Source organism: Sciurus carolinensis, chromosome 6 (genome assembly GCF_902686445.1).
Source record: "Sciurus carolinensis chromosome 6, mSciCar1.2, whole genome shotgun sequence".
Taxonomy (NCBI): domain Eukaryota; kingdom Metazoa; phylum Chordata; class Mammalia; order Rodentia; family Sciuridae; genus Sciurus; species Sciurus carolinensis.
The window spans coordinates 73,820,147-73,834,955 of NC_062218.1; the positions used below are offsets into that span (position 1 = coordinate 73,820,147).

General features: G+C 36.0%; 1 protein-coding gene across 12 annotated transcripts in view; it reads right to left on the reverse strand.

The window, feature by feature from the left end:
* The window catches only part of Mef2c (myocyte enhancer factor 2C), a 161,153-nt gene that overhangs the window by 25,433 nt on the left and 120,911 nt on the right, over positions 1-14,809 (reverse strand). For 10 of the 12 annotated variants that reach the window (XM_047554912.1, XM_047554921.1, XM_047554911.1 and 7 more), the window contains 2 exons: positions 7,936-8,122; positions 5,618-5,665 (listed from right to left, as the gene is read on the reverse strand). In XM_047554912.1, the coding sequence (XP_047410868.1) occupies positions 5,618-5,665; positions 7,936-8,122 (235 nt within the window). The remainder of the gene's footprint in view (positions 1-5,617; positions 5,666-7,935; positions 8,123-14,809) is intronic. The other 2 variants (XM_047554918.1, XM_047554919.1) reach the window with 2 other exon arrangements.

A 14,809-nucleotide genomic window follows, 5' to 3' on the forward strand; every position in this document is an offset into this window, starting at 1 on the left:
AAATATTTTTCAAAGGATGATAAAAATTATATCTGTACGCTAACAATTAGTTTTCTTATTTGAGAAAAATTAAGTGGTATCCTTTTGTGTTTTTGGAATTTTACAACCTGAATTTGTTAGGCAATAAAAATGCAAACTTGTTAAAGCCAATATATTTACACTGAAATTTTAACTATTTTATTGACATTTTAAATCACTGAGAAATGGGAGGAAGTCTTTTGGGTGATGAGAAAGTCAACTCAGAGTCCGGTATGGCAGTGCACTCCTGTAACCCCAGGGACTCAGGAGGCTGAGGTAGGAGTATCACAAGTTTGAGGCCAACCTCAGCAACGTGGTGAGACCCTGTCTCAAAATAAAAAATAAAAGGGTTGGGAGTGTAGCTCAATGGTAGAGCACCCTGGGTTGAATTCCCCCCCAGGTAAGTCAGTCCAGGCAACGAATTTCTGATGGGTGTTTTCGAATACTTGAAAAACAGTGTTATTGGTACAAAAAAAATTAAATGTTATTTATGCAATTATTTCTCTGCCCACTTAGTTCTACATTGTAATATGCTATTTTTTTCTTTCCAATTTAGAGGAATCAAAATGTTTTATGATTACATGATCATAAAACTCTGGATAAATGAATTGTAAAGATATTTGTGTCTTATCCACAATGTAAGTACTAAGTTCAAAGGTACTAAGTCATAAGCAAAGGTCTTCCTAGTTGACTTTTTTCCACAGCCTGGAAGCCAGGTCTTTCTATTTTCTGTTCAGGATCCACAGAAGTACTCTGCCGCCATCAAGTCTCCATGTATTTAGCTGATATAAATTAAGCATTCCAGAAATGACAATGCTTGACAACCCAATGCATAAAATAGTAAACAATTAACAATCAAAATAAAGAAACAGCTGTTAGTTTCTTTTTATATAAAATTATATCTAATTTACAATAAATGCTAATTAAAATTATTAACCAATATACATAAATCTCCTTTGCCTCATTGTCAAACAGATATATAGAGACAGGCATGGTGGCACATGCCTGTAATCCCAGCAGACTCAGGAGGTTGAGGCAGGAGGACTGCAAGTTAGGTCAGCCTCAGCAACTTAGCATAACCCTGTCTTGAAATAAAAAATAAAAAGGGCTGGGGATACAGTTTGAAGGGTAAAGCATCCCTGGGTTCAATCTCCAGTACTGCACTCCCCACCCCGCCCCAGAAATAGCTTAGGTAGATTGTAAAATTCTTTTAAATTTTCAAAAGGATTCCTAAAGGCTTTTCTTTTTCCTGTGTCTTTTCACTTTCTAAAATCTCAATAAATATTTGTGCACACTGGTACTTTCTACTCAACAAAAGCCAACCATATTATCAAGATGAATGCAGAGGGTTCTAACAGGGTAGCACATAACCCAACAAGGAACTGCTGTGCTAATGGTTATTTCCATCAAATCTAATGATTACAACAACTCAACAGAACTTGATCGTACAATCATCAATAACCACTCAGATTAGCATGTTAAAAGCTTTAATGTACAGAGATATGACAAAATGTAACTTTAAAAGCACTGATTTCTCATTTTGGTTGTTGGGAGGAAAGGATTAAGTAGTAGAGGAATAACTGTCAATTGAATCCTAGAAATGTCACTGTTACTAATGCATTATAATGACTTGCTGTATATATCCCTTATACCAAGAGCACAAGCCCATCTTGGTACTTCTTCATTACCATTTGCTTTCATTTTTTAAATTATTTCAACTTAAGTGAAAGGAGCTTCATTGCTTTAAGAGGTGATTCATGATGATATGAGATATGTATCAGCTTTTTAGGTTTTCTGCTATATTAGAGAAGTTAGTAAAACCTTGCCTTACTGGTCCATGTGCTCAGCCACTTCATCAAATATATATTCACTGTATACAATATTGAATACATTATTTTTATAAATTATATATCAAGGGTATATCATTTTGTATTTAAAATTACATCATTTCTTTGAAATGTTCTTCCTGCTTTACATCAATACTCTTTAAACTCTATGTCTAGAAGAGGTTTTATTTAGCTAACATTTACTGAGTATCAACTGTATGTTAACCCTTATACATTGAGCTGAGAATACAAACTAAAACACAGTTTGCCCCCAGAGACTGAGTGTTGAGGAGAGACATGCCCAGACATCACAATTCTGATGCAAGGTGACATGCAACATCAGTATAGGCTGCCACAGAAGCACAGAGGAGAGGTGCATAACATCTCTGGAACAGCCAGGAAAGAATTTCCTGAACAGCTGAACCAAAATCTGAGCAATGACAAACAGCACTCAGTAGCCCCAAGTAGGGAGGAAAAAGCATGGGAGCAATATGTAGGTAAGTGTGAGCAGCTCTGACACCATCTGCAAAGTGGAACATAGTGGAACAGTTAAGAGCTTGGACTCAAGCCAGGATGCTTGCATTCCATTTGAGCAATTATTTAATCTCCCTATGCCTCAGCTGACCCATCTGTAGAAGGGTATAACATGAGCATAGCCTTTAAAGGACAGCTATGAGGATGAATGAGTTACTTTTTTTGCAAAACAGAGAAGAAGAGCAATTTAAATGTTTGTTATTAGTAGAGCTGAACTGCAAGGCTCTTGATGGCAGTGGCAGAAGAGAAGTTAAAACTGGAAAATAGGGATGGGTCAGAGGTAAGAGGCTTATGGTGTATTGTAAAAGAGCTGAGAAGCCATTGCTGGATTTTCAGGATGTGAAGGCTTTGAGAAAGATCAGTCACAGGGAGACTGAAGAAGAATGAAATGTGAAGCAGGGTGCTGAATTAGCAGGCTCTGGATACAGCCCTGTGGCACTGGTAGGAGTTTGAACCAGGGCAACAGGATGGGAAAGGCCAAGAGGGGTTAGATTTAGGAAACACCCAGGAGACAAATCGGTAAGGCTTGGTGGCTCATGGCATGACAGGATGGGGGAGAAGGATGGCTGAGTCAACTGGCTGGGAAAGATGCTACACTTTATGACTGAGCTGGACTGAACATGATAATGCTCACCTTTTTGCTGTTTTGATATTTCTAGGCACACAATAAATGCTGACCTAGCTTCTTTCCCTCATGAGACTATTCCCTTTTCTCAATTTGATATGACTTGATTTTGGAAAAACAAAACCTTCGAAGGCTAAAAAATATTTAATTTGATTGCAGAATTTTGCCTCTTGGCCTTAGAGTTTCTACCTCTGAGACCCAGAATTTAAATGAGAACATTAAAAAATTAGGAGTTATTTTTGTGGTCATTTTGCCTTAATTTTCTCTTTTGAAAATTCAGAGACACTCTGGCTGGCCTTCTTCCCTCTGGTGTTATGTGATTCTTTGACATCAGCACAGATATATTCAGCTTCAACATATGATACTGGTTGGCAGGAGAAAGAAGGGGAAGAGGGCTGAGTTTATGTGCAGGACATGACAGTTAAGCTCAAGACCAAATGGCATCTGAACAGCTGTGCCTTGGCATCACATTAGAAAGGGTGTCTTCCTCTCCTTTTAAAAAGTGGGTAAGTAACTATATACAACTATGAAAACTATTTGTTCATATGTATAAGATACAACCAAGACAGAATAATTATTGTCGTTAGGGTGAAACAATTGTCTTTTTCTTTTCTTCTATTTTGTAATTAGATGAGTCTCATGCCTACAGCGAGGTCTGAGGTAGAAAGATGCATTTGTTAAACTCTTAAGACTTTGTTAGTTGAATGATACTATAGCCCGTATGTGGCAAACTTTCATGCTTACAAAATTGAGGGTCTTTCTCTCTCTCTCTCTCTCTCTCTCTCTCTCTCTCTCTCTCTCTCTCTCTCTCTCTCTCTCTCTCTCTTTTGTGGCCAGGGGGTACCAGGGATTGAACTCAGGGCACTTGACCACTGAGCCATAACCCCAGCCCTATTTTGTATTTCATTTAGCGATAGGGTCTCACTGAGTTGCTTAGCGCCTTGCTTCTTGCTGAGGTTGGCTGTGAACTCACGATCCTCCTGCCTCAGCCTCCCAAGTCACTGTGATTACAGGCATGTGCCATTGCGCCCGGCTCGAGGGTCTTTTCTATCCCTGGAGGATCAATAAACTTAGCTGACTGTAGGGAAATTGACAATGATAGCAGAATTGGACCTTTTTATTTTCAACATAGGATTCTAAAGCATTCTAGCTACTAAGCAGTAACAAGAAACCAATTCCATCAAAGCTGAGTAACCCATGTTCTCTTCTACATGTCTTTTTTGTTGTTGTTACAAATTTTAATAACTTTCATCTCCACCTACTGACTTTTCCTATATTACCAAGCAAACTGGTGCACTGAGATATTAGATAAAACATCATAAAAGCTAAGTAATTTTTCTTACAATATGTCTTGGTCTTTGTGCCCACCCAATTCTTGGTCCCCACCCTTGTCTTTAAACATAGTGTTTGGCAGAGACTTGAATCCAGGAAATACAGAAGTCTGGATTTAATATGCTTCTTTAATTTTGAGACTACAAACCATAAAGTATTTTTCAAGGTGAAAAAAAACAAAAACACATTTCTAGAGTCCAGCAAAAAAACTACCATTGAGTTTATTCACTAATTTGACTCTAATTTTCAAGAGATATTATAAAATAGGATGTTAGAGCTATTCATCCTGTCAATTCACCATGTAGTTCAAATCCTTTTTCTTCATCACTTACTAAATTAGGGAAGAACCAATACCAAAAAGTGAGAAATACTACCCCCAAATGGACATATTTATAAAAATGTTTTTGTATGCCGATTATCTTTTTTCTTATAATTAGTAGGCTATTATATTTGACCCTGGTAAAATATTTTAATTAGGCTGTCCATGGATATTTCAATAAACTTGAATTTTTTTGACATTTCAAACATAACCTTGTGCCATTCATGCATGCCCCCTACTATTTAAAATGTATAGCATGTTCCAGCTGCAGAAATTACCATGGTTACTTGTTATGCCAATAGCAAACTATAGTTGGCATTTAAAAGTATTGTGCTACTTTGCTTCTGTATTGAAAATGGCATTAATATCTCAATAATCACAATATCATGAATTATACTGAGAACTATGACTGGCTATGGTTTAAGAAGTTCTTAAGAGGTAATATTTATTTAAGAGTTTTTGGGGGGTTAGATTATATTGATGTCCTCTGAAAATTCATTTTAATGTCAAATTTGTTTTTATTACCAGTATTGCTGAATGGTTAAAATCTGACTCCCTCCTTTTCTTTATTCACTGTCCTTTAGAAATGTATAGGATTTCAGTATTTCTTTTGGGTGGAAAATGATTCACTTTTACTGTGAAATGATTAACAGAGAACACACAAAGTGTGACTTGCTAAAGGGACTCTTATGTGTAGGAATGATATCTAGGATTAAGTTGATTTGGTTGGAGCCTTTAGTTCTCCCACTGACCAGATCAAGCTTTATTAAGAACGGTTCTAGTTAATAAATAGTTTACTCCTAAGTTACTATTTAACCACTCCTGCTTCAAAAGTGCTTTAGAAATTCTTGGGGCCGTTTTCCCATGCCTCTCACAGAACTTTCTACTTTATTTTGTATAAAAGCCTGACTTCCTGGCAATCTGGACAGTGACACACAGTGCAGTAGGGAAGTCCCTGCTTACCTGCGCTGGTGCCTGCACCGGATGTGAGGTCTCCACCCATCAGACCACCTAGGGATTAAGGAGGGAGATCAAAAGGAGAAAGGCTAAAGGCCCACAGAACAAAACACTTTACCTTTAGAAACCTTAGTATTTTGTCCAATCCTCAGAGTCATAAATTTGTAAAGTACTACCTAAGTTAGACGGCTGACATTTGTTTTATTGTGACATGCTGTGCTCAAATGTTAAAAATACATTCAATCACTGACATTTTGCAGGATCTTTCCTCCTCACCCCGGAAAGCTTACATTAAAAAAAAAAAAATCTAGTCCTTGAATAGTCACTTCATTTTTATGATTTCCAAGTCTAGGTCTTTCCTAAGCAGATGCTTCACAGGCAGTTAAAAAAAAAAAATTAGGTTTGCCTATGTATTCAGATAACCACATATCTGACGTTAAATTCTTTGTAAATATATCTTGTACCATTAATTTTATGCAATGCTAATTGTCCAGAGTTTTTTGATCATTTCATGCCTACCTGTATAAATTATACTTATTGACACAATAAACATGTTTTCACAAAGCTATGCTTATTCACATATGCTTATTCACTACTAATTTAAAACATTTGACAATGTTTACATATGAGAGTTGGGATGTTTCAGCAAGATGCTGAATACAATAATTACTTTTAGTTTTTAAGGAACAAGATTTAGGCAAAAAATAATAGCAAGAATGTCATCTAGGTTTTCTAATTGCTTCTAAGTGATATTTTATCATTATTAATTGGTTCAGGGTTTAGAATTAGATGAAAATGTTCATTATATTTTAAGAACATATTTCCCATCAAATATTGTTTTGGGAATAAAATATAAAATTAAAAAAAATGAGCATGAGTTTATCAAATAGGAAATTCAACTTCATTTGAATATGCTCTGAAAGGAATATATGTGGCTATTGAAATTCACATAAAAATTTCAAACATATTAAAATATAGAGAGAAGAGCACAATGAAGTCCTTTGTACACATTTCCCAGACTCAGGATTTATAAAGTCTTCTAGAGGAAAAATTCTTCAGTGAATAAACTGCTTTAAATACAGTTATGTGTGCCTAACATACATTAAAATTTTCCTTATAAAGTACTTTCTTAAAATATAATGTAAACATATAATGGTTTGCTCTATGTGATTTATAAATACAATTATTTTTGATGCTGCTTTTGCAAATATGAAGAAATAATTTAGTTATATTCAATACACATTAAATTAGTTCCTACTGTGAGTTTGGCAAATCAAGAGGGTATTCTTCTATATAACTAAAAAGAATTTAAAAAAAAAAAAGGGTATTTTTTGGTATTTTTCCATTTAATTCAGTGGAAAAATGGACACATATTTGATACAGTAAATTGTAGTGTATTTAGTTTGAGCCAAGTCCAAAGAATGGTCAGACTTTCCCTGAGCAATAATTTCACTTCTTTATGACATTCAGTTGAACAGCAGTAAGGAGAAATGTAGAGACAAATTTGTGTCGAGTACATATGAGTTCATGACATGCTCCTGATTTCATTTCTGATTCAGCTTTGATTTTATTTCACACAACTTGTAAAACATGCAATCCTATCATATATCCTTTCTACATTTAATACTTTCTGGGATAAGTTACTATGTAAATAAATAAAAATTGGCCAAATAATAAGTAATTAAATGGGACAGATGCTATCAGAATGCAGGGGAGGGCTTCACAGCAGAGGTGGCACATTGGTAGAGAGGGAAAAGGGCATTTTAGGCAGTGAAACAGCAGAATACTAAGTGTGTTGACAGGATTTTTGACATCCTGAGAAGTCTGTGGTTAAAATATGGCCACATTTGCCAGGCATGATGGTGCATGCCTGTAATCCCAGAGCCAGGAGGCTGAGGCAGGAAGATTGTGAGTTCAAAGCCTGCCTCAGCAACTTAGCGAGGCCCTAAGTAACTCAGAAAGACCCTGTCTCTAAATAAAATATAAAAAAGAGCTGGGGATGTGACTCAGAAGCACCACTGGTTTCAATCCCTGGTTTTAAAAAAAAAAAAAATGGCCATGAGAAGAGATAAGTGACACCTGAAAAGATAAAATGTAGACTATGAAAGATTTCAAAAGATATACTAAAGATTTAGGCTTATCAGATAGAAGACCTAATAAGGGTTGGATGCTAAGCAATGAAGGGGTAAAAGCACATAAATAGGAAACCAAAGAATATCTCACAGAAAAAAAAAAAAAAAAAAAACCAGTTTGGGCTTTTGCCAAAAGTGGTAAAAGTGGCTCCTCCAATGACTTGTTAAAATTAAGTCCATTTGAGGGCATACCTGTGTTACCTGCACTGGGAGGTCGATGTGTTACACCAGGAGACATACTATTCCTCTGCAGAGAAGGGTGGGCCAGTGGCAAAAGGTTGGGGTTTCCCAGTGAGCTGACAGGGTTGCTGTATACCAAACTATTATGGCTGGACACTGGGATGGAAACTGGCATCTCAAAGTTGGGAGGTGGAACAGCCTGTAGGAACAGAAAGAAGAAAACCAAAAATATAGTAAAAGAAAAGAACAGCAACAGAAGCTCTCAAGTACAGGCAGTGTTTACTTTTCTAAGAAACATTCCAATTCCAAACCCCACGGTGTGCAGAAGACCATGAAGAAGTTCAGATCATAAATTGATTTCTTTAATATGCTCAGAGTTCTTTCTTTGCAACTATTAGAAAAGGTTTCGCTTTTGTTTAAAACAAAGCCCCATTTCATTAGACTCCATTGTCTTTGAATTCCATTCTATTAAGTAATAATTGTTCATTTATGATGTCTGAATCTGGTGCCAGAAATGACTGCAAGATCAAAGGTACATGACTGTGATGACTTCACAGATAAAAAGAAGGATTAAAATGCAAACCAGAGCCTTTAGTTTAATTGCTTACTGGAGCATATTTATGCAGAAACTTAATGATATAAAATCATCCCCAGGCATGTAGAATAGCACATATAGTTTAATTATTATTTAAAAAATCTGTCTTTTAAAAGTAACTCTAAATATAATAGGCATTTTAAGATACAGCTTTCAACAGAGCAGGTATCATTCAATAATTCACATTTTAAAATGATAGCTCAGAAAGTATGTTTCACATTTTGGTATTTACATACTGCTACTGACAAATGGCAAGATCTGTCTCCAATGAGACACTTGGCAAATTAGTCAACTGAAGTTGTGTGGATGTCCAATTAAGAGTAATTCAGGTCTCAATTATTGATTTTTTTGATATTATTTCTAAAATTAAAGAAAAATATATGGTTTATGTTTTTGCCTGCATTAACTAATCATAGTTGTAAATACCCCTCCCTTTTTTTCTCTCTCTTTTTAACATTACAAATGAAAATACTGTGTGAGTATATATTGCCAAAAGACTCATGGTGTCAGATCATATAGCATTCTTAAAATAAAATTATATACAATATATATGTGTATAAATCCATTATACATACATGTATATGCATACATATATAAATCATGCCCTTAGAGTTCTTAGTAAACCACTGCGGGAGTTCAAATGTGTGTGTATGTTATGTGTGGCTGTTTGTTTTTTGTTGTTTTGTTTTCACTGGTTGACTGGCTGGTCTGGATCACACATTGTGCTCTGTGGCACTTCCGTGTTTATGTTGCTGATTATAGTACTGTTTTCTGTTTATGTTTATGCTCCCATATTCTTCATTTCCCATGTTACTTTTCTTTCATGTTCTGGAAATGTTGATATTGACAAAAGTCAACTTTTTGTGCATTTTTCTTTTATGTGTCTTTGATTCTTTATTATATTTGAGGGAAATGAAAAGGTTCAAGTGATAAAATAATACAGACTTTTTTTTTTTACTTCATTTATGTGTTGTAAATGGTAAATGGTAACAGAAAATCTGTTGTAAATGGTAACAGAAAATAATTTTGGATAAACACCATGACATAGTGAAATATAAATGTTTGTAAGACATCAAAGCATGAATGTATCCCAATTTCTAGAGTTCTATTAAAGAACAAAAATACTAGTGTATGTGGTAAAGTAAATGTCTACAGAATGAATAAAATATTGTAGTCCTTCATTAAAAGGTTAATAATGGCTCCAGCACGCCAAAGAAAACAAAGAGTGACTGTGTCAGGCATCCTTCACTGGCCCCAAAGTCACTCTCCATCCACTTCACTCTGTTCTACGCCCAGGAGCTGACACTACAATAGCAGCAACTGGGGTCCCCTGACCTGTGACTTCAGGTCAGCCAATGGGCAGTACAGAGTGTAGAGGAGAGGCTGGGGCAATTTTTTTTTTTTTTTTTTACAGGAGCAGCATTCATGCTGGGCCACAGCCATGTTAGCAGAGGCTGCTCCATTCCTGCACAGGCCAGGAGAATCGGGTTGTTTTCTCTGATGGACACAGATCTTGCTGAGCCCTGGTGATTTCCTCTCCTTGCTCCTTTGGGTCCAGAGGTGACAGCAGCTTCTAGGTTGCAAGCCCTGGTGTTCTTCACTATTCTCTCAGGTTTCCTTTAACTCTATCCATCTATACACAGCCATTTAAATTTTCTTTGGTTACTCTTTTGAATTTGCCACCTTGGGCAAACCTTGGGTCATAACAGTAACCTTTGTGATAAAGAACAGTGGTACTCCACTGAGGTGGAAGCATTTTGGAAATCTGCTGTCTTTGTGTTCTAGCACAATTACCCACTTCTGTTCTTTCCCAATTTCTTTTTATTTTCAACCAACCAATCAGTTTGATCCTTAAAAAATATCAGTCAGATGATGCACTCCTCTGTTCAAAACCCTGGGAAAGCTCTCATCACTACTTAGAGTAGAACCTGACTTCTTCCCATGGCCTTCATGGTCCTGCGAGTTCCAGCTTTGACCAGCCTTCATCACCTGGTCTCCTGTTAGTCTGTTCTTCCCTCATTCTGGACTCATTACCTTGGTTAATTCCATTACCTTCTCCAACTCTGCTCAAAACCTGGCCTTAAGAAAGCCCACCTTGACCAACAAATTTAATTCTGCAAGTTGCCTTCCTCCTGATTTCCTTCCTCCACTCTCTTATAAAATCAGTTATGATGTTGGCCAAGTACTGTCCCCTTTCATCGAAGTTCCACAAACTCTCTTGCTATAATGCAATGCAAAGCTTACTCTATTTTTCTATTATCGTGAACAGTTTTTGAAGAAGACACTATACTAATATAAAAATACAAGCTTATGTTTACTGTTTATTATTTATGGAGCAGCCTCTAGGCTGCATGATTCACATACATGATATGCTTCAACACTGTCAACATCTTTTCATTGCAGGTATAATTCTCCCCTTTTCAAATCAGTAACACTTGTTAAGTGACCCAAGGCCATCTAACTTAGTGACTAAGTCTTGCTTTTGCTACTGAATCACTGTGCAACACAGTGTAAGTTTTTGATAAATAAAATGTTGCTCTCTGAAATCATATTGCTGATTGAATAAGAGTCAAATAATAGCAGCCTATTACTTGTGGATCACATAAATAATGAAGTAAACAGGTTCTCAGGGAATGTGGATGAGTATCCACATTGGAGTGACTGAAGTATTGGGAAAAAGTAAACCTTAAAGATTCCCTTCTTCGATATTTATTGAGAATGTGTATTTCAAAGCTTTTTGTTACAAGTGTTTTAATTTTTGTTCACTCTTTCTACTAATAAATATTTCATTGTTATTGGGTATTTAAGATTAGCTATAAAACGACATCATCCCTAAACACTTTATAAAATACTGATCCTGTCTTATTAGAGAAAAAAAGTCCATCTACCTAGCCCTGGGGTGATTATATGCACTTCAGCATTATAGATTATGAATAAATATGTGATAAATTCTGAACTGTCTTAGCAACCAGTTCCGTAAAAGTCACTCCACTCTTCCCTTCCTCTGACCATTATTCTCCAGAATTACTTATTTTCTAGCATTCTGGGTCATAAAAAACTTGGTAATGATTATTGTAAGGTTCAACTGTGATTGGCTAAGGAGCAGTCAAATATAATTCTGACATCACATGTACACTTTGAAAATTTAAAACTCACAAAATATGTTAACATCCTTTTCATTCTTTTTTTGCTTTGTTTCCTTATCTGTATCAGGAACCAGCTATGATAATTTTGAAAGTAAATTAAAAATGATCACATTAAGAAAATATGTTAGAGAATTAGAAAGGACATTAGCCTTGCTATCACAAATCTTAGCAGCAGTCTAGGTCAGGTAGTAAACTTCCACTTAACAAGGCAGGTCATTTAATCTTCCCTGACCTTAATTTCTTTATCTGAGGCATAGAATGGTTGCATCCATAAAGACACCAAGTGGCTCTAAACATTTTGGGAGAATGCAAAGGTTATAGTTACATATAAGTGCTGCCAAGTAATTGGCATTATTTTTTTCCTTCTTGACTTTTCAAAATTAGGAAACTTAAAAACATCTATATCTAATTTTTTTTTTGTCTAGAAAATTAAAGCCAAAAAGTGGTTTAAAATTCTAAACTTGCAAAGATCTCAGGGCTTAGCTCCAAATTTTTAGAACATTCAAGTCAGGAAGAAAGAATTTGGGGGTGATCAAATAAAACGCTGTAGTCAGAGCCCAGTACAAAATGAAAAGAAGATGCAACTCTAGTTTAAAAAGTATTAAGAATTTCAAGACAATAAGAATACAGCATTTAACCCAGCACAGCTCTCAGAGCAGGGTCAGGTCACAGGCCCAGGAAGCTGGTACTGCCTTTAAGTGATACAGACATGATGGCTAAAAGAACTTAGTTTCTATCCCTAAACAAATTGAGGATGGTTTCTGAAGTAAACCATCATAGTCAGAAAGTATTGGAACTTTAATTCAAAATCTACTACATTCCCAAATGCATCACAGGAGAAGTCCAGTAAAAAATAAAGTGTTGTATTTTTTATTGGTTCTTTTTGGTGATACATGACTAGAATTTGTTTTTATAAAATTATACATGCATAGATTATATCTTATTCTAAGTAGGACCCCGTTCTTATGGATATACATGATGGTGAGATTCACTTAGATATTTTCATATATGTACACATTTTTAACAAACTATTTTTGAATGAGTCTTCTTTTATTTGATATGAATGACTGAATTGAATCTTTTTTTTTTTTTTTTTTTTGCCACTAATGACACTTATATTGTGAACAACCAATACCTGTCTCCAGAGCTCTAGCAAAGAAAAAACAAAACCAAAACAGGATTCTGATGAAGGGACTACCAACTGCTGGTATTTAACTTTCCTCAGGGCTGCCTGACAACTGTAGCCTGCCCCTGTTCATTCCCTTTCCTTCCTCAATGTCCAGGCTCATCATTCTCTGACTTCTGGTGAGCACTTGGTCCTGCTTCCCTCAATGCCTACAGAAGTTAAAGAAAGTTACTCTGTGGTTACCCACCCACCTGCACCCTACCCACCTTCCACCTTAAATACACCTGATTCTTCTCCATCTTGCTTAGATCCCATCTTCTTGCTTAGGCCCCATCCTTCTTCCTTCTTCCCTTTGAGAAGTTTTACCATTTAGTCTCCATTATACCTATGTGTTCTCTCTCCTTTTTTGAAGCATTTCTCCTCTGTACATTAATAGTCTCAAGTGTTTTTCATTTAACTCCCTCCTTTGATCCTACAAAGCAACATTTCTCTCTTCACAGCGTTATTTCTCTCTTCACAGTCCATTATTTTGAATAAAATATAGACTGTTTCTCTCTACTTCCTCCCTTCTTGTTTACTCTCAACCAGTCTTGCATCCACCTCTCATTCATTCAGCACATTTCCTAATTCCTGGTTCCTCAAATGGAGCTGTTTTTGCTTGCTGTGAAGCCCAGCATGAACCGAGGCAAACCCAGCATGAGGAAATGCTGGTCGACAAGATTCCAAATCACCCATGAATTATTTCATGTAATTGAGGAATATGGGCATAAATTATATTATTCCAACAGGTGACTGCAATATTAAATTTTCTATTTTAAAAAGGAAACTCTTCAAACTGGGTCTTTGAAATAGAAAAACAGTGTTATAATGTTTTTAAAGAGGTGGAGACACTCAATACACACAAAGGGCAGAGTGTCCTTGCCCTGCTGTAAATGTTTTAGCAGCTGTGGAAACTTTCAACAAAACTGACTTCCAGCAACTGAGAGCAATGTGCAAAAACTGGTCTTTTCATCATGGAGCCTGAAGCACTTACTAAAGCCATGAAGACTCTATGAACAGTTCAGAGCAGTGTGGTTCCTTCTCACTCTGCCTGTAAACGCTCATGTGGTTTTTCATCCCCTGCCATATACCACTGCACCTCTTAAGAAATCACATGTCTTGATTTTAAACTCGTTTCATGACAGAGTGAAATACTGTATGCAACACATCTCTTTCCCCTTAAAATATGAGAAAAATGATCGAATGTACATTTCCCTGGAACTTTGGGGGTTAAATCTCCTTCCACATGTGGGATCAACTAGACTGAGAGTAATCAGCAGTATTGCATATATTTGCCTTTTTTCTAACTGTGCAAAGGATTCCTCTTATCTGAGAAATCAGAGGTGCTTTGCCTTAATATTCTACATTCACAAAACTCTGTAACACAACTCCAAGTGATGTACAAGATAGCAAAAAAAATTCAGACCATAAGAATAAAAGGTGGCCCAAAGGAGCTGTTTCCTTCTTTCTCCTGGGTAAGATAAAATCCCAATGGGTGTTATCACTTAAGAATTTTGAGTACTGTTAACTAGTATTCATGAACTATATATAAGAGGAAATACTTCATTGGATAAAGTGCCCACTGTGAATATGCTGCATATAGTACTTGGTTTTATGAAACCTTTAAGAATTTGTGGCACAGAGAGTTTTCCTTCATGATACATATAGTAATAATTCTGAGTCAATAAAAGCTCTACTGCTGACATTATTCCATTTAACAAATGAACAGACATGTAATTTTGAGGATAGAAATTTTAATTTGCATACATTTTGTAAATAAGTTTTAAAGCTCCAGTTTCATTCAAAATAGGTTGAGTGTGCACCCACAGCCAAACATTCATTTATCTTGTGAGTGCAGTTGTGGATTTGGCCTAGAGCTTTTGACCCCAAAGATCTGCACTTGTAATCAACAAAGTCTGTTTTTACTGAAGAGTTGTTCTCAGTACTCAGGTTTAGACTGTTTTGCTAACTTACCAAAAC